This window comes from Rattus rattus, chromosome 10, assembly GCF_011064425.1.
Source record: "Rattus rattus isolate New Zealand chromosome 10, Rrattus_CSIRO_v1, whole genome shotgun sequence".
NCBI lineage: Eukaryota > Metazoa > Chordata > Mammalia > Rodentia > Muridae > Rattus > Rattus rattus.
In genome coordinates, this window is record NC_046163.1 from 57,907,744 (window position 1) to 57,927,205 (window position 19,462).

At 45.1% G+C, this 19,462-nt stretch overlaps 1 protein-coding gene across 1 annotated transcript in view; it reads left to right on the plus strand.

The window, feature by feature from the left end:
* The window catches only part of Cnst (consortin, connexin sorting protein), an 82,089-nt gene that overhangs the window by 21,790 nt on the left and 40,837 nt on the right, over nt 1-19,462 (plus strand). Inside the window, exons 2-3 of the mRNA XM_032915798.1 lie at nt 10,974-11,391; nt 13,678-13,689. Of these exons, the coding sequence (XP_032771689.1) occupies nt 10,974-11,391; nt 13,678-13,689 (430 nt within the window). The remainder of the gene's footprint in view (nt 1-10,973; nt 11,392-13,677; nt 13,690-19,462) is intronic.

Here is a 19,462-nt window from a genome sequence, read left to right on the forward strand (position 1 = left end):
AAAATTTTAAAAGATTTTTAAATTAGAGTCTTAAAATAGTCACGTTACTGCTGTCTCATACAAGCAGCCTCCTCTGGCTCCTAGGGTGTTTGCCTGGTCTCAATCACAATGTTCTTTGTAGCAAAGAAGGAAGGTTGGGGCAGAGCCTGTAGATACATCTTATAATTTATTTTCTATGGAAACATAAACCCATTCACATTTTGGGTGCAGTGTGAACTGTTCAGGGTCTGCATGTCTCTTCCCTCTAAGTAAATACATCTTCATCTGAGACAGTTAGAGTTGAGTATATTAGCATCTGGGAGCTTAGTCAAAGCATTCCACTTCCTGGGTCAGAGTTCAGCTGCCATGTGGAGACTTACTTTGCTTTGTTTGTGACCTCGAAGTGTGTCTTTAAGGTTGGCCAGATAGGAACTTTCGGTTACAAAGAACACTAGGTGTAACACCTGGATTGTGTTCACACTTTACTGCAGGCTTTCTCCCAGACTTGGGGCAGGACAAACATGTTCCGTTCCAAGATCAACATTGTGTCATTGATTTTCAAGATAAGGGAAGGCAGACAATGGATGCCAGAAGGAAATATGCACATTTGCCTGCAGCAGACCCTTCAACTGGAAAGTGATACTTGTCTTAGACTGCTAGGTTTAGAGGACAGTGACCTTGCAAACCAAGTTAGGACAAAGTGCTGAAGTTAGGACTCTCAGACCTGCAGGAAGGAGATAACATCAGGGCTCCTTAGAGCCGGTGTCTGAAGTCTCAGTCACTTGGTGCTCTTCAGTAGGTTCCGTGTTGCCTGTGTTAAACTCCAGATTCGTAAGAATGAGATGAAATTTGGAACTGATATCAATAAGAAAGGAAGATGAGGACATGGGTGCTTCCTTCCAGGTATGGTTGAAAGGGTTCACTTTAGATAAGAAGAAGAATTTAGCCCGAGGCCAGACTGACCGCAGCCAGCAGACTAAACAGAGTTATGAGAGGATGTGGGGACATCAGAGAGCTAGACCAAGAGAGCACATGGGAATCAAGAGAGGGCCAGCCAGGAGCCAGGAGCCAGGAGAAGAACCAAGAGTAGGCAAAACAGCTGAGTTATATGGAAACGAGAACCCTGGAGGAAGGGAAGCCCAGCCCCTGAGAGGGAGAGGTTCAGGGTAAGGGGGACTTGAAAGTGCTGGGAGGAGCCACAGGTACTGAGTGAGACTTGTCTGGGGTTTCTTATGACAAACAAAAAGTGGCATTTTAGAATGCAAGTGTCTCTGAACAGTGCACGGCCATAAAAGATTGACAGCAACATTCGTGAGATTCCTAAAAGCATGGGCATATACACAAAGACACGCATGCGTGTCCACAAGTGCACACACACATACATACACACACACACACACATACATACATACATACATACATATGTACATATACACATATACATACACACACATATGTTCATCCGTTTTGTTTTTGATACACAACTTTTACAATGTGCCCAAAATGTTTTGACTTTTAGGTATGGGGAAGTACCAAAGAGGGGCATGCATAATTCTGAGGGAGACATTCTGAAAATAAATAAACAAGCAGTAGGAATTAGTTTTAAAGGCATATAACATCTATTTCTGTCAGTGAGTATTTACACTGTCGTGTAACACTAATTACATACATATACACACAAATACACAAGTGTGCGTGCACAGAGTCATCTTTCGGGAGTGAAGGTTGCTGGAGGGCAAACAAACCTGAGGCCTTAGGTAAGCATGTGCTTTACCAGTGAGCGATATCCACTCATCCTTCCTTTTTAAAACAAAATAAACCAGAGTCAAGATTTTAGAAATGATATTCAGTCATCCACATAAAGAAGCAGGAAAAAGAATCACTTAACTTCTGCAGAATACGGTATAATTGACGGTGTTGAGAGGCTTAAGGAATCACTTTCTGTTGGCCTAGAGGAGTCTGGCATTCCCATTGACTCGTTTCTCCTCTAGAAGGTTGGGAAGCAAACCTCTGTTTCGCTACTACTTTGTACTTTAACTGGACTGTGAGTTTGACTTGAAGACAGTGTATATACCACGGAGTAGAATTTGGAATTATGGTAGAATTCATCTCTAAACAGTGTGGATTTATGGAGTAGAATGCATGCTATGGACTTACGGTAACACCCACGTGCGACCATGCCAGTCGCTCCTGCCGTCCGTTCCCTTGCCCACCTTGGCTGATTGATACTTTCCAGGTAATTCCTCGGGCCCTCTCCCATAACACCGCTCCATCTCTTCAGCATGTTCATCCACTGTCAGTCCGTTTTGTTTTTGATACACAACTTTTACAATGTGCCCAAAATGTTTTGACTTTTAGGTATGGGGAAGTACCAAAGAGGGGGATGCATAATTCTGAGGGAGACATTCTGAAAATAAATAAACAAGCAGTAGGAATTAGTTTTAAAGGCATATAACATCTATTTCTGTCAGTGAGTATTTACACTGTCGTGTAACACTAATTACAATGCCTGTGCCAGGAGGTGCCTGTAGCATAACTTGTATTAGCAAGAACGAATTAGCATGGGATGAGTCACCATGACTGTGACCCTCATCAAGGCAGTGTCAGAGTGATGTGGACCAATAGAAGTACAGTACAAGCCGTGTATATAATATTGTCTAGAAACTTCACTAGGAAAAGCCACTCCCCTTTTTGGTACATGTTGGAGTGAAACACAGGGTCTTCTGTGGGCTGGCTAGCTTAGCACTCTGTATGTAGCCCAGGCTAGTCTCAAACTCATAGCAATCCTTGTACCCAGCCTCCTCAGTGCTGGGTTTACAGGTGGACACCGGCAAGCCAGCTAATAGCCTTTTAAAATTTCATTATCTAGCATGTGGGTGCATGCTTGTGAGCTTGGCAGCAAGTGCTTGACCTATTGGCCTTGTTTTGAGGCGGGGTCTCACTGTTACTGAGGCTGGTCTCCAGCTCGCTACGCTTGGGCTGGCCTCAAACTGTGACCCTCTTGCCACTCCTGTGTCCTGGGTGCTGAGATCATAGGTGTGTGTCATCATGCCCAGTGCTTAATCTATATCTTGATTTCATAAAATTTACTGATGTAAGAGGCTCAAACACAGAGTTCCACGTGTGCCTAAGGCCTTCAGTTGCTGCATTGGTTTCCATTTTGATTAGTTATGTAAAACAAGCATTTGAGTTCCTGTTGACTGCTGTCACTCAAAGCACTCGACATGAATTTTACCACCTTAGCCATGATGGGCTCCAGCACTGCTTTCTCTTGGCTGGTCACGTTCCTGGACTGGATGCCGCCATTGTACACAGGCAGCATCCACAGACCAGCAATCAAACCTTGTGACTTCACATTCGCTTCCTCAGGCGCCACACGCTGAAGTTGTCCACGAGGGAGCCCTGAGGGCAGTATTTTAGCTACGTTTTAGGGAGAGAGGACTGAGAAGCATCAGTCCTTTCTGATCACACACGAACACACACACACACACACACACACACACACACACACACATACACGAACTGTGACAGTGGCCCACTGGGTAAAGTGCTTGCTGCAGGTGTGAGGACTTGAGTTTGAACTCCCAGAGCATCTGTGAGAAGCCGAGTGTGGTAGTGCACACCTGTAATCCAGCACTGTGGAGATGGGGACAGGTGGACTCCCCCAGCGTGCTGGACAGCCAGTCGAGCCAACTCAGTGAGCTTCGGGCTCAATTTAAAGGAAGCGGAGAGCAACTGAAAAGTCCCAGCCTCCACACCCTTGCATGTGCACCTACACACGCGTTAAATCTAGGCTCTGAGTGTGAGAGAATGGGTGGTACTTGTTTTTCTGAGCCTGGTTCATCTCACTTAACATAATTTCCAGGTTAATCTGTTTTTCTGCAAATGTCATGACTTCTTTTTAATTTTGTTGTGTCCATGCACCACGTTCCTCTTGTCCATCTATTGATGGAATGCGGGACTTCTTCCATTTGTTAGCTGTTGTGAGTAGAATAGCAATAAACATGCGTGTGCAAGATATCACTGTGTAGGACTTAGAGTCCTTGAAGTATGCACACAGGGACGGATAGTCAGGTCCTTTGGTCCTACTACTATTAATTTGGTTTATGTTGTTGATTGAAACAGGGCGTCATGTTGCCTAGGCTGACGTCAGACTTACTAGGTAGCCTGAACATCTATCTATCTGGTCCTTATGCTCTTCCTTACCAAGTGCTGGGATCCTAAGCATATACCATCATCTGAGTTTGCGTTTAGTGTTTTGAGAAGCCCCACCCTGATTTCTGCTCCCACCAGCAATGAATAAAGGTCACTAAGAAGCATTATCTGAGTCTTGTATGTTCTGCATTCCTTTTACAAAACATGGGGAAATGGCAGTCTTCTCTGGTTCTCTGTCAGCCCCCCAAGATGGTATACTGTTAACTTCTAGAAGCTTCCTGCTAATGTGGTACTGCAGTTAACAGTCATTTCTAAAACGTGAAACTGAAAGTGTTTGACTGGCACTTGAACACTATTTGAACTCAACTGAGTGTGGCAGAGCATGCTGCAGTTCCAGCATTGAGACTGAAGAGCTTGAGCGTGAGACAAGCCTGAGCTTACAGCGTGTTCCAGGCCATCCAGGCTACTTACTATACTGAGATCTGTCTCCAAAAACAAACCCCAAGAAACAAAGCAAGAATGAGCAAAACTATAGGAAACAGTATTGAACACAGCGAAGGGTGTGTCAGCACTCCTCTGACTTGAGGCTCTGGGGTGTGTGTGTGTGTGTGTGTGTGTGTGTGTGTGTGTGTGTGTGTGTGTGTGTGTGTGTGCGTGCGAGCGAGCGCGTGTTTTGGAGTGTGTCTAAAGAGAAGGTGCTAGAGTGTGAGTGTGGGAGTGTGGTCGACGTGGAGAATTTCTTCCTCAGTTTTCAGTTGGTGAGGAATGGGCATCTCTGGGCTTGAGGCTCACCAAGTCTTGGCTCACCATCTCTGACTTTTGACCCGACTGTAAATTGGCAAATTCAAACTTCGGAGTCAGCCTTTGTTCTTACGACGAAACTTGGTCTGTGAAAGTTAAAGTGTTTCAGTCTGATCTGAATGAATTAAAGAAATATGACATTTACAGTCCCCTAAAGTATTTCTAGTCACTCGTATATACCTAACTATTTCTGTGTGGTGTCTTTCACTTTAATAACAGCTTATGCTTAATAGCACTATGTTTAAATGTAAGAAAAATGAATTAAAATTTTATACGTAATGAAGTTTATGCTTTTAACAAAATAAAGACTTCTTTTTTTAAACTGCTGGAATACATGTTTGGTACTTCTTCCTTGAGGTTTTCTGGGCTTCCATGTTTTATATAGGCCTTGCTTGATTATATTTGTTTGAAATTCTTCGGCTAAAGAGTCGACATGTCAGATGACTCACACCATGTACATATTTGGAATGCTATTTTGCCACAAGAGTCTGGAAAGTCACTGTCATGCTTTTAAAAGGCAAAATATGTTAGTGTCTGTGTTGTGGTAATGATTCGGGGTTACTGTTCTTTTGGAGAGAGTTGGTCTAGACATCAGGACTTCAACAGAATAGCCATATTGTGTAAACGAAGTAAGTTGGAACACAAACTCACAAGTACTGATGACCCACACATCCACTGCAGTGTTAGCTCAGGTTTGAACCACTGTCCTTTAACTCAGTCCTTTCTCCCACTGCTGGCAGAAAAGGAGAGGAATGTGGCAGAGTAATGATTAGAATTCCACTGGAAGTTTATCTCATTGTTCAAATTAAAGTGTAATAATTGCAAGACATGAAGAGTGCGGACAGGTGCCAAGCACTGTGTACCCGATCCTTTACCTTTCAGAGCAGGGTCAGGCTGCAGCTGGGCATCACATCCGACTCCCCTTTCATAAGAAAGCCACCCAGACACTGAGAAGCAAGACTTAGGAGTAGACTGTGGGCATTCAAAAAGCTTGCATGTGAAAGCACATGCTGCAAGAGTGCAGTCCTCAGAGGACTCTGACTGGCACAGGGCTGCAGAGGAGTCTGAGGACAGAAACCAGCCAGGCAAACTGGGTGAGTGACTTTTGAGCCAGGCCTTGATGAATTGTTAGGTGGCCAGCAGAAGTAAAATATAGAGTAAAATCTTAAACAGCGAGACCCCATGCTAGAAAACATTTGTAGGATTTCCTTTTGATTGACAGTTAAACTAACTGGGGCTGGAGAGATGGCTCAGAGGTTAAGAGCTCTGACTGCTCTTCCAGAGGTCCTGAGTTCAATTCCCAGCAACCACATGGTGGCTCACAACCATCTGTGATGGGATTGGATGCCTTCTTATGGTGTGTCTGAAGACAGCTACAATGTACTCATATACATTAAATAAATAATATTAATTTAAAAAACAGTTAAACTAACTGTATCATCGCAAGAGTAGGAGGCAAGTTGTCCTGAGGCCCAGAAGAGAAACACATGTTCCTGGGAGTGGCTACTTCTTTTAGCTGTGTGGGCCTACCCTAAGACCACCCAGAAAGTCTCTCAACAGAAGACAGAGGGCTCCTGGGAACCTTTTATTCAATGGTAGAGCATTCAGGGAGGAGAAAGGACTTGAACTTGGTCATTGGAGGTACGTCTCTGTTTTAGAACGGGTGGAGGGCAGAGGCACCAAGTGAAATTTTTTTTTAGTTCCTTTGTCCACAGAACACAATGGCATTTCTGGCATTTCTAAGATGGCCAATAATCTCTGCTTCTTCAACAGTAACAAGACTGGAAGTAACTATCTGCTGGGTGATTCTGAGAAGTGAGTCTGTTGTATGAATACTCCTAACTCAGGGCCCCGTGTATGACAACTAGCTATAAAATTATACCTACCAAGGGATTGTTTGGTTTTGAAGCAGGGTCTCATGTACCTGGGCTGTTCTTCAAGTGCTGGTCTTCCTGCCTATTTTTCTCATGTTGGGATTGCAGGTGTGTACATCATGCCCCAGCTCACCCAGACTCTTGTGAGTATGTATGTGTGTTTATATGCTCACGTGTGCATGTGAAAGCCAGATCTCAGTTGTATTCCTTAGAGCTGTATACATTTAAATACATATATACATCCATACATACGTACATACATACATACATATGTATGTACATGCATACATGCATACATCCCTGTACTAGCTGAACAGGCTAGATTAGCTGGCCAGTGAGCCCAGGTAATCTGCCTGTTTCTGCCTCCTAGCAGTGGAAGTCACACGCACATACACCCACACGTGGCTTTGTTGGTTGGTTATTGTTTTAAGGCAAGGTCTTACCATGTAGCCTTTACATTCAAGAGATCTGCCTGCAACTGCCTCCCAAATGCTGGGGTTAAAAGTGTGGACCACTACACCCACAGCATGCCTGACTTAAAATGCAGGGTCTAGGAATCAAACCATGTCCTCATTTCTGGAAGACTAACGTTTTACCCACTGAACTATCTTCCCAGACCTTACCAGACAGTTCCAAACCACTAATTTCTAAATATCTTAGTCACCTGGAAAAGGATACTCAGAGGAGACATGTAAGGGACTGGCTGAGAATTCGCCATTGTAGATTGGTATTTCAATATTCTGTGATGAAGTTGGTTAGCACTGTTTATCACCCAGAGTCTGGACAGTTCTAGAACGTTTGGAAAAGCGTTTCTGAATATACAGTAAGGTTGCGTGTCCCTTGAGTCACTCACCAGTGCGTTATGCACTGTGAGTCTGCTTGGGAAGTAGCATTTATTAAGCATTTGCTATGTGGAGCAACTCTCTGTCCTGTTACCTACGCATCACAAATGACCTTTTGCCAGGTGTAGTAGCATAGCAGAAGGCTGGACATTAGAATCATGAGTTCAAGACCAGCCAAGGCTATGTGGCAGATTTAAAGTCTTCCCAGGCAACTTGGCAATATCCTCTCTCAGAAGAAAATTCGGGAAAGTTAGGAGCTCAGTGATGAATAAAAGCCCTTGCTGCCTCCTGGTGACCCGAGCGCAACACCCAGAACCTCTGTGTTAGGAGAGGCCCAGCTCCTGCAGGTTGTTCTCTAACTGTCATAGATGTGTGTAGGCACACACAAGCCCATACAGAAAACTAGGCAGGCCAGCATGCATGCGCCTGCACACACAGACGCACACACTAGGGTGTGAGGTGAAAAACAGTTAGAAGCAGCATCTCGGCCCTGGACACTGACGTGTGGACGTCCTGGGTTTGATCCCTGGCATCACCAAAACAAAACAAAAACCCAACCCTCTGAGACAGGTCCTCAGCAGTCCTGCAGTCATACAGACGAGGAAATGTGCGGTTGCTATGTAACTCGCCTAATATTTCCCACACTGCTTGGAGAATGGCAAGGAAAGCGTGCCTCTGTCCTCAGCCATCTCACTGAACTGCCTAGGACCTGAACCAGGAACACGTAGTTCTGGGTCCAGCTCTACTCCGGTTCCAGGGTTATCTTAGTTGTTTTATTTCTCTACTTCAAATGATATGAGCACCTTCCGTGTAGCCTTGTTTTGAAGAGCCGGTAGGTCAGATACATGAAGTTGCCACAGTGTGAGGTGTGAAGGAGAGTCACCAAGTGCTGGCTGCGGGCCTCCCTCATCTGCTCCTGTCTCTTCTGTCCTAGGTTCGCTTAATGTGTGGCCTCTGGGTGTCTTAGAGTTAGAAGATAAAGTACTGTACCTAAAGTGTACCCAGGCCGCAGTACCTCCCCGTGGTCTACATTAGAAAGCAGCTGAGGTGACTTAAAGCAGAAATACAAGCTGGGTGGTGGTCGCACACTTCTTTAACCGGAGCACTCAGACAGAGCCGGGCAGACCTTTGTGAGGTAGAGGCCAAGCTTGAACTACACAGTGAGTTCTAGGACAGCCAGGGCTATCTGGAGAGCTCCTGTCTCAAAACAACCAAACCAAACAAAAACCAGAAACAGTCAGTAGAGATACTGTGCATGTTTTAGGGAAAATGGTACCAACCAGATTTAGACATTTTTATGTTTTTCCAAGAATGACCTTATGTATGAAATAATATGTCAGTTGCAAAATAGGTAAAAAATATATAATGAATTTTATAGGATTAATATTGTAGATTTTTTTTTAATGTGTAAGTGCTATACGTGTGTGTGTGTGTGTGTGTGTGTGTGTGTGTGTGTGTGTGTGTGTGATATATTTGTGTGTATCTATTTTCTGAGATAGGTTTCATGTATCCCAGTCTGGCCTCTGACATAGGTGAGAAGGACGTTACATTCCTGGTTCGCCTCCCCTGCCTCTCACGGACTGGGGTTTCAGTTTGTGCTACTGTGTCCAGGCTGTGGCACTAGGGGGCGAATCCACAGCTCCTTGCACTCCAGGCTGTCAACTGAGCTGCATGCCCCACCCCCACCCCCAGCCCTCATTTGTGCACTTTTATTTACATGCCCCTTGTTGGCTTTCTAAGATTTTATTTTTATTATTTTTATTTTATGTGTGGATTGCCTGTGTGGATGTATACCTTATATGAGCCTGGTGCCTGCAGGGGCCAAGAGAGAGCATAAGATCTCCTAGAACTGGAGATAAAGACATTTGTGAGCCACCGTATAGGTGTCAGGAATTGAGCCTGCGTCCTCTGCAAGAGCAGAGCATGCACTTACCCCAGGGCTCTCGCCCCAGCCCCCATTTAGATAAAGTGCTATTGCTTAGGTGATTTTTAAAAATTTTTATTTTTATTTGTGATATTTTTCAGTGATTACAGGAATTTGTTTCTTCCAGAATTACTGGGATGTTTGACTCAGACCCAGAAATGATCCTAGGCAAGCATAGGAGTCTGGCGGGCATACTTTTTCTTAAAATGGACCTTTGAACGATAAGTTTTTAAAATGGCTGATAAAGGGATTTTGATTTTTTTTTTTAATACATCTGTTTGGCTTGTGTATTTCGACTACTGTTCTCTTGGTGTCCAGGCTGACCTAAGATCCCCAGGTTCAAACCATTCTCCTGCCTCAATGACTCAAGTACATGGGACCTACAGATACTTTTGTAGATATTTAAGTAGCCTCGAGTTAATTATTACCACCTTCCCTTTTTAAAGATTTATTTATTTTATGTATATGAGTACACTGTCGCTGTCTTCAGACACACCAGAAGAGGGCATCAAATCTCATTACAGATGCTTGTGAGCCACCATGTGGTTGCTGGGAATTGAACTCAGGACCTCAGGAAGAGCAGTCAGTGCTCTTAACCACTGAGCCATCTCTCCATTGTAAATTAGGATTTTGTTTTTTATGTACATTGATGTTTTGCCTGCATGTATATCTGTTTGAGGTTGTCAGATCCCCAGGACTTGGAGTTACAGACAGTTGTGAGCTGCTATGTGAGTGCTGGGAATTGAACCTGGGTCCTCTGGAAGAGCAGCTAAGGCTCTGAACCACTGAGCTGTCTCTCCAGCCACCCTTTTTAAAATGATCTTGCTGGCAGTCAGTCTGAGGTTCACCTCTTCTGTCCTCAGTACTTGTCCTTAGAAGATGAAGGTGTAGTGAAACCACAGATTAAAACGCGCTGTTTGACTTTCCCTCGTGTGCCTTTCTAGAAAGCAAATCCATAAACAGCAAGGCTTCCAGTGCTTTCCTTTGTAAACGTTGCTGCTGCTTAGTCAAAGGAATACTTCCACAGCCTGTTCCTACTCCTCTGGCAAGGGGCAGGCATATCATGAGTGATTGATTTTAGCAGACTGCCTGCATAGCCAGGAGTTTCTTTCCTTAAGTCAGCAGCCCCCATCGGATGCCCATCAGAGCCACCCGGAGCACCTAGGAAGGGCAGTGTGCAGGCAGCCTTTACACTCTGGCTTAGTGGAGCATCTGCCCAGGTCAGCGACTGTGAAGCCATCCTGCTGATGTAGAAGTGGGTGAGATTTCGGTGAGATGTCAGGTGAAGAAGAGGGAGGAATGGAGTTCCTTCCTCTCCTAATCCTGTGCACTGAAAGTCCACATGTCCCCAGAGATTAGGAAATGAAGTAGCCTTAAATAGTCCCTTTGTCTCTGCAGGCATGGAAGGACTTTGACGAGACGCTAAACAGTTCCACAAAAGATGCGCTAATGGATGACAGCGACTCTCCTACATACAGTCTGCAGATAGAGCCACAAGATGGATGTCATCCGGGGGACAGCGTGGAAAGGAGAGTGACATGCTTGCCTTCTGTCTCAGATGAAAATGAAAATCAGCTTGCCGGAGACGGGCCTGCACTTCTGACCACCAGTGACGGTGCCATGGGAAGGGCCGCAGTGTCTGAGCAGGACAGTCTCAACAATAACGAAAGCTGCCTGTCCAGCTGTGAGGCAGCCCCCAGGGACAACTCAGAAGGTCCCAAAGATGACCCGCCTTCCTTGGGTGAGGACACAAAGCCACCTGGAAAAAGAAGTCCAAGGGCCAAAAGAAGCGTCCCTAAGAGCTCAGCACCTCCAGGTGAGGCCTTCGCATTGTCTTTAACAAATCTCCTTAAACGGAACTAAACCTTTCTACTGCTGTGCTTCTCCTGTGGTTCTGCAGCAGTGCTTGTAGGTCCCACCGAGTGGTTCCTGCATAGCATTTGTCCCTGCAGAAGTCAGAGTCTGTAGAGGATTAGGAACTGTTTAATCTGCTGACCTACGTTTTCCTTCTGCATCACCAAGGCTTTGGTTTCTGACCTGGGATGGTCTGGGCTAGTACAACTTCCTGTAGGATTTTTCTGCCTCACTCTGCAAGTGACCTAGTAGCTTACATGTACCAGTGTTGAGTAAGGCACCTGGTTTTAATATCCGCTTATCTTTGGTTACAAAGTAATTCAGACTTCTTCAGAGCATAGTTTGTCATGTAAAATACAGCCCTGGAGCTCTGTGTCGGAATCACCAGGCACTCGTGGGAAAAGGCCATCAATGGTGGGGTTTGTTTGTTTGTTTGATTTTGTGGTGTTTTGTCAGAGGCATGCTGGCCTGGACAGTTCTGGCATGCTATTGGCTGGAAGTCCTTACTGGAACTCACTTTACCCAGGCCAGCAGTGCCTGCAGGAGGCCTAGTGAATTAAGGGAATGTGTCCTCTTCCCTTCTGCTCCCTCTTACTTGGGCTGATAAGAAACGTTGTTACTCTACATCCTGGTTTTCATTTGTAGCTTTAAAGTTTAGGGTCAACAATCAAACTCCAGGGCTAGGACCTGGCTCAGTAGATGCAGTAAGTCCCTGCGGTACAAACACAAGATCCAGAGTTCAGACCCTTGCACCCACACAATGTCAGCTTGGTCTGGAGGCCTGCACGTACCCTAGTACTATTAGGAAAAGAAAGGGGCAACTGGCTATGCTGACCAGCTGAATTAGCAAGCCCCAGGTTCTGCAGGAGACCCCGCCTGGGGAAATAAAATGAAGAGTAAGGAAAGCACCCAGCCTTAACCGCTGACTACCAACCTCTGCGTGCACATACCTGCACACATATACCTGTACACACGTGTCTACAAACATGCCAGCACTCATGTAGCCTGGTGATTATCCCGTATTTGATGAGGTAACTCATAATTTGGCTCTAGTAAAGATAACCCATAACTTGGCTATTCATCTGGTAAGGGGTGTGAATACACTTTTCATAACAGTGCTGTGTGTATTAGATTTATTCGATAAGCTGTCCTTCAAGGCACATTGTTTGTCTCTCCGGTCCGACAGTGCTGTTGTAAGAACTGTAACCTATCCCGGTGGATAATCCCGGCATTTGAGAGCTGGAATTACAGAATCGCCAAGTGTGGCTACACAGTGAGCTCCAGCTGACTACAGAGCCATGTCAAAATACGAGAACCCCCATGAGCCCCATCCCTGTTCACAGTCGGTTTCTCAGAGCCGTCCCTCTTGTAGGCAGTTGCTGATTTGTTTTTCTCTATAGACTGTCCTCTCTGGATACTCTGTTGTCAATGGAATCGTGTAGATGGGCTTTTTGGCTGGGTTCTTTCATGTAACACATTTCCCTGGTTCACACTGGCTGTAATCTATTTACAGTCCCTTTCTTTTTATGGCCAAGAAGTGCTCCATTGCACGGAGGAAGCACATTTCTCAGGCACTCGTGTGCACGCTGTGAGCATGTTGGTTATTCCGGTTTTTGGCTACTGTGAGTGGTACCTCTACGAACATGCTTTTATTTCTCTCGTTTATCAATGGGAGATGGTTTTTCATGATAGGTAACATTATGTTTAACTGGTGAACTGTTTTCCAATGAGGCTCCACCACTTTATATCCCTAATAAATATGGGTGAGATATAGTTTCTCTGTTCCTGCGCCAACGTTCGTTAATGTCTGGTTCCTTTATAATAGCAAGTTGTTAAAAATGGAGATATAATTAACAAACCACCAAGTTTGCCTTTTAAAGCCTACGGCACAGTGGTTTTATTCTAGCCACAGAGCTGTGCAGCATTGGATCCCCTGTTTCAAAAAACAAACAAAAACCTATGAACCCATTAGCAGTCACTCCCCATGCCTCCTGTCCCTAGCCCCTGGCAATCAGTGGCTCATTAATTTTGTATGACTTAACAGACAAGTTCAGATGAAGTGTCTAAAGATTGCCACAACAACATTTGGTGTTTCCTCAGCACCAGTCACCATGGCATCCAAGCACAAAACAAAACAGTGCAAGAGATAGGTAGAGAGTGTGTGGGAGTCTCCTCTAAACTGACCCCGCCCCCCCAGGTCAGCACCCTATGCTGTTTTCACTTCTACCCTTTCCACTAAGACCCGGAGGGTTGGGAGCTGGTAGAAGACAAAACCTGGAAGTGGATATGCAACCTGAAGTCGGGCGTTAGTGAGGAGAGCTCTGGGTCTGAAGCAATGCTCTGCCTGCTGCTGCTACTTTTGTGATCTGAGACCCGAACTCAGTTCCTGCCCTGTCTTTGCTTATCACAAGGAAGCTGGTACTGCGCATCCTGCAGCACTGTCTTGAGCACAGCAGTCCTGTGTGTGAGGTAGCCAGGAAACCAGTGCTTATGAGTTCCTGTGCTCACTGTGCCAAAGTGTTCTGGGCACCAGGTCTTAGAAAGTTCAGAACTAACAAATTAATCTGAGTGTCTTAGCTGCCTTAGCTCTCTTGTGTGTACTTCTCTTAAGTCCTGTGTGTGTGTGTGTGTGTGTGTGTGTGTGTGTGTGTGTGTTTGTATGTGTGTGTGTGTACCTGTGTGTATGGGTACATATATGTAATACATATTTTGTTATATATAATATACTTTTTGGTGGTACAGAGACTTAAACCTAGGTTTACTGTTAGGTAGAAGGGATCCACTGGCATGTGACTGGTATCTAAGGTAACGACTGGCGATGCCGTAAAATATGAGCCCCCAATTGCATCTTACATGTCTGACTTTGACCATAAGAGAGACTTTTTCTAAGTGTCCTCCGAGTTCATGCGGAGTCACACATGGATTCTGGAGATCCAAACTCTGGTCCTTATGCTTGTGCGACAACCACTGTATCCATCAGCCTTGGCTCCAGCCCAAGATATATTCATTAAAAAAAAAATTTCCCATGATCCCCTAGTAAATTTCCCCAACTTTAGGTTTCAAAGCAGCATACAGTATCTAACATACAGTTGTATAGGTCAGGAGTCTGCCCTTGCTCTCTGGGCTACGTGAGACTGCCAGTCAACTCCATTCTCTGTAGAGACTCTAGACAGTTTCTGTCTTTCTAGCTTCTAGCCCAGTGCGTGGCTCCCATCCTCCGTCGTTGCAGTCTTCACAGATGCTCCTCTGACTCTGTTGCCTTCCTCTTCTGTATGTAAGGGTCCTCATGGTCCCTCCCACAGGCCATCCAGCAGAACCTCTCTGCTCTGATGGGCAGCCTTAGATCTATCTGCTGCCCCAGTTCCTCTTTGACATATAGATTCATGGAATCGGGACACAATCATGTTTTTGGAGACTTTATTCTGCCCACCCTGAAAATATTTTAACTAAAGCACAATGGCTTTACATAACTGGAAAAGTCTGCACATTATAAATATTGCTGTTACATTAATTTCTAGAACCACAGAGGGCCCCTTAGCTGGCGAGTATTTGTTGAGTTTTATGTGACATGTACTCTTCAGCTGCTGGTTAACCTGCCTTTCCCTTTCTCATGTTCCGGGGAGACAGCAAAGTAGCTCACGGGCAGTCTAGCACAGGAAGCCCTGACGGGGTTAAAACATGCAGTGTCCAGGGAGAGGTGTGAAAGCCTCCATGAGGAATTGATGTCTAAGCCAAGATAGGGCACGTGCAGGCCAAGAAAGGAGATGAGGATTTGTCAGAGCAGCCCCCGGCACAAGGAGAGTGCGTCCCGTGTGTTAGTGTCCGTATTTTCTTTGGCTGAGGACAGTGAAAGGGATGAGTGGAGGGAAATAGCAGAGAGCGTGCTGGAGATCTGGGAGATTGGCAAGGCCCAGATCACAAATATGTTGTGCTATAATAACCGGTTTGTACCTTCCCTACAGGCTCGAGCATGACAGTAACTGTGGGAGGCACAGCAAGTGCCAAACAAGCCAGGACAATGAGGAATAGACACAAGGGACAGGGCAAAGGGCTTCAGCAGTGTCCCTGTGAGGGATGCTGGGAATCTCCACTGACAGAGATCTCAGGTGTTGCTGTAAAAATATAAAAAATAAAAATGCTGTCTTTTATCCCCACTAGGTCCGGCACCGCAGTGCCCCAAGATATCTGCTAGATAGTCTAGCAAGTCTCAGTCAGCAAAGCCTCTCACCCGCTCTGCTCCATCCCATATCACACTGCCGAAGGCCTCTCTCTGAGCCGTCAGCAATCTACCTATCTAGTTCCCAAGGCAGGTTTCCATGCCAGAAGCACACATCCCAACTCTGCGGCGACCCAGTGTCTCTAGCCACCACACACTTTCTTACACTTAAATCGCTACATACAAGAACACACAACACAATAACCTCTGATCCAATTGATAAGATATAATTGTCCACCTAAACATACAAAGCCCTGTACACATCCATCCCTTAAGAACATTCATAACAACCTGTAAAGGTACAGTGTGGGATCTTAACGTTAGCTTCCATGTTGTCCCCAGCTACTCTCTCTCCTTTTCCATCCCCATCTACTCCTCTTCCTTCAAACTTTTCTCCCGCCCATCCTTCCTTCTCGTCCAATGACAGGCCTCCTTCTATCTTGTACCTGCCTCACCTGTGACATCATCCCACACTCAGGCGTGCCCCTTGCTAGTTACTGGGCCATGATTTCAGGCATGCTTCTAAAATACAGCGTCTGAAGCTGGTGGTGGTGACAGCGGTGGCACCGCACACCTTTAATCCCAGCACTCGGGTGGCAGAGGAAGGTGGATCTCTACGAATCTGAGGCCAGCCTGGTCTACAGAGTGAATTCCAGGACAGCCAGGGCCACACAGAGAAACCTTCTCTCAAAAACCAGCATCTAGGGGTTGGGGATTTAGCTCAGTGGTAGAGCGCTTGCCTAGCAAGCACAAGGCCCTGGGTTCGATCCCCAGCTCCGGAAAAAAAAAAAAAAAAAAAAAACAAACCCAGCATCTAAGCGAGTTGTCGGTGCAGCTTTTCAGATTCTGCCCACAACTACTCTCAGTCCCAGTAAACTGATGCTTAGTAAAGGAATGGGATCTCATACAGGGTGAGAATGAAGAAATTTATAGCTCCAAACATGTATTTATTGAATTATATGTAAAAATAGACAGATATTCATAAACTATCAAGATAAGCAGATATTTTAGGGGCTATACTTAAGAATATTGAGTTATTGATTTTAGAGGATTCAATTAATGCCAGCTTAATGGAAGGGTATGTCCATTTGGGTTCTCAGATGTCTGTCTGCCTTTCGGTTTTGCTTGTATTTATTTATGTAATGTGTGTCTGTCCCGTGCATGTGCATAGCAAGGATCAGAGGAAGAATTGGTCTCCCCCACCACCATGTGGGAGGTTTTCAGATTTGGCTGCAAGCTCCCTTACCCACTGAGCTCTCGTGCCAGCCCTGAGAATCCCACACTATCCTGTAACAGCGTGTAGCCCAGATTCATGGCAGTCCTGCAGCTCAGCCTCCCAGCTCTGGTGTTGACTGTAGGCCTGGATCACCAAGTCAGCCCTTCTCGGCCCTTCAGTGCTACAACTAAGCTTCACTGTGTTACGGTGTTTTCTAAGTGGTCCTCTTTTGTTTTCTCTTTTTTACTCCAGACTTTCACTGAATCATGAGCCCCACAAAGAGTTAATGTTTTATCTTTGTTTAAGATAATTCCTTCCCAGCATCACACATAGGACAAAAGTATATTTGGTTACTCTATATACCTGACTCTATTGTAAACACACACACACACACACTCATAAATGAACATTGGAAAGAGCCACACAATTCAAAGTACATGTATACAACGGAATATTATTTGGCAATTAAAAATAAAGTGCTAAACTGGGTAGCGTTGGCACACACTTTTAATCCTAGTACTCGGTATGCAGAGGCAGGTGGATTTCTGAGTTCAAAGCCAGCCTGGTCTACAAAGTGAGTTCCAGGACAGCCAGAGCTACACAGAGAAACCCTATCTTGGAAAAAAAAATAATAATAGAGTACTGATACAGGCCACAGGATTAATCTTCAAAGCATTAATTATGCTTAATAAAAGATGCGACAAATAAGGACTGTGCACAGTAGACAACACTCTAGACGGTAAAGCAGTTGAATTCTATACTTCAAGAGGTGAATTGTAAGCCATGTAAATTACGTCCCAGCAAACTGTTTTTGAGAAGACTATGGGGGTAGCTATATAGTCCATAGCTCCATGAAACCTAAAGATCCCCGATAAAGGACGATTCGTACCCCGATTTATAGGAACTGTATAAGGTGTTGTTACATGTACTTCTCTTTGTTTTTCTTCAGACGTAATTCCTGGCTTTCTAAAATTTTTTTATTAATACACACACACACACACACACACACACACACACACACACACACACACACACACACTCTGCAGCCGTCTTCAGACACACCAGAAGAGGGAATCAGATCCCATTACAGATGGTTGTGAGCCACCATGTGGTTGCTGGGATTTGAACTCAGGACCTCTGGAAGAGCAGTCAGTGCTCTTAACCCCTGAACCATCTCTCCAGCCCAACTCCTGGCTTTCTAAATCTTGCTTTCTCATCTGATTCTGTTCTTCCAAAGATAATCTATTGTCAGGAAACTTTAGAGAATTATAGAAATAATAATAGATAAAAATAAAAGGGGAAGTCCTTTTAAGGAAATTTTAAGTCTCTCCCTCTTTCTGCAAACAGTTATTTTTAAGTTTCCAAATTTGAGCATGTGCCTATGTCTCCGTTGAGAGAGAGAGGACTACTCATTAAATACCCTGTTTGATTCCCTAATTCGAGTGCAGATGGTACCTTGTGGAGGTCAGAGGACTTAGTGGCTTTGCTTTTCTCCCCGACGCGGAGTCTGGGGATTGGACTCAGGTCTCCAGGCTGGCACAGCAGAGCCTTTACCCACATCGTTTCCTGGTCCTATACTTCCTCGGACGGTAACTTAATTTTGAGAATCTTGTTCAGCTTCCTGTAAACCGGAGAACCAGGAAACGTTTTGTATTTGACGGCTGATGAACGTAGTGTTCCTGGAACCAGACGACCTTGATAACCTGGTGGGACTTAGCCATTTTGATACTAACCAGGCCTGGGTCAGAACTGAAAACTCTATTAATTTCATATGAAACTTTGGCACTAGAATTGTTTTGTGGACAAGAAATTTAAAAGTCTTTAATTAATTTAAGGTTTAGGAATTTGAATCACTAATTAATTGCATGCTTGGGCAAACCCCTTGCATATTTTTAGTTTTTAATAAGACCTGTTAGAATGTAGAACAGCTAATCAAACGTCTAAGAGGAAAATTAGAGATTCCCAACATTGGTGCTAATTGGCATGTTCTACATAATTTAGAGCCTAATTCCTGGCAATATTTATGTGTACCAAGAGTGCCATGAATTCAAAATGATAATAGCTTGCAACAAGCTCTAGAAAGGGGCTGAACTGGAGGGAATAGCAGGGAGTTGGCTGGTGGCATGGGCGCGGCTGCTGGGAGAGCACAGTGGTGGCATGGGCGTGGCTGCTGGGGGAGCACAGTGGTGGCATGGGCGTGGCTGCTGGGGGAGCACAGTGGTGGCATGGGTGTGGCTGCTGGGGGAGCACAGTGGTGGCATGGGTGCTGCTACTGGGGGTCACCTGCTTGGAAACCTTCAGGGTTCACGATGGAGAGACTGACCCACGAGTGCTCTCAGTGACAAGCATTTGTCAAATTCCCTTCAAGTTTTCATAAAGTTCATTTTGTGAAATGCTTTTCCAATCCACAGTGTAGCTGTAAACACTAAACACTGGGTTTAGGATAATGTGTCTGATTTAATGAACCCTGAACTTGAAAGAAATAAGAAAGATCTTTAAGTTCAGGACAAGTCTAGCTGAAGGAAGGGTGCTCGATGCTGGTCCAGGCCTCGGCTCACTGTGATTTATGAAGCTTTCACTTGGAGCCATTCTCTTAAGTGC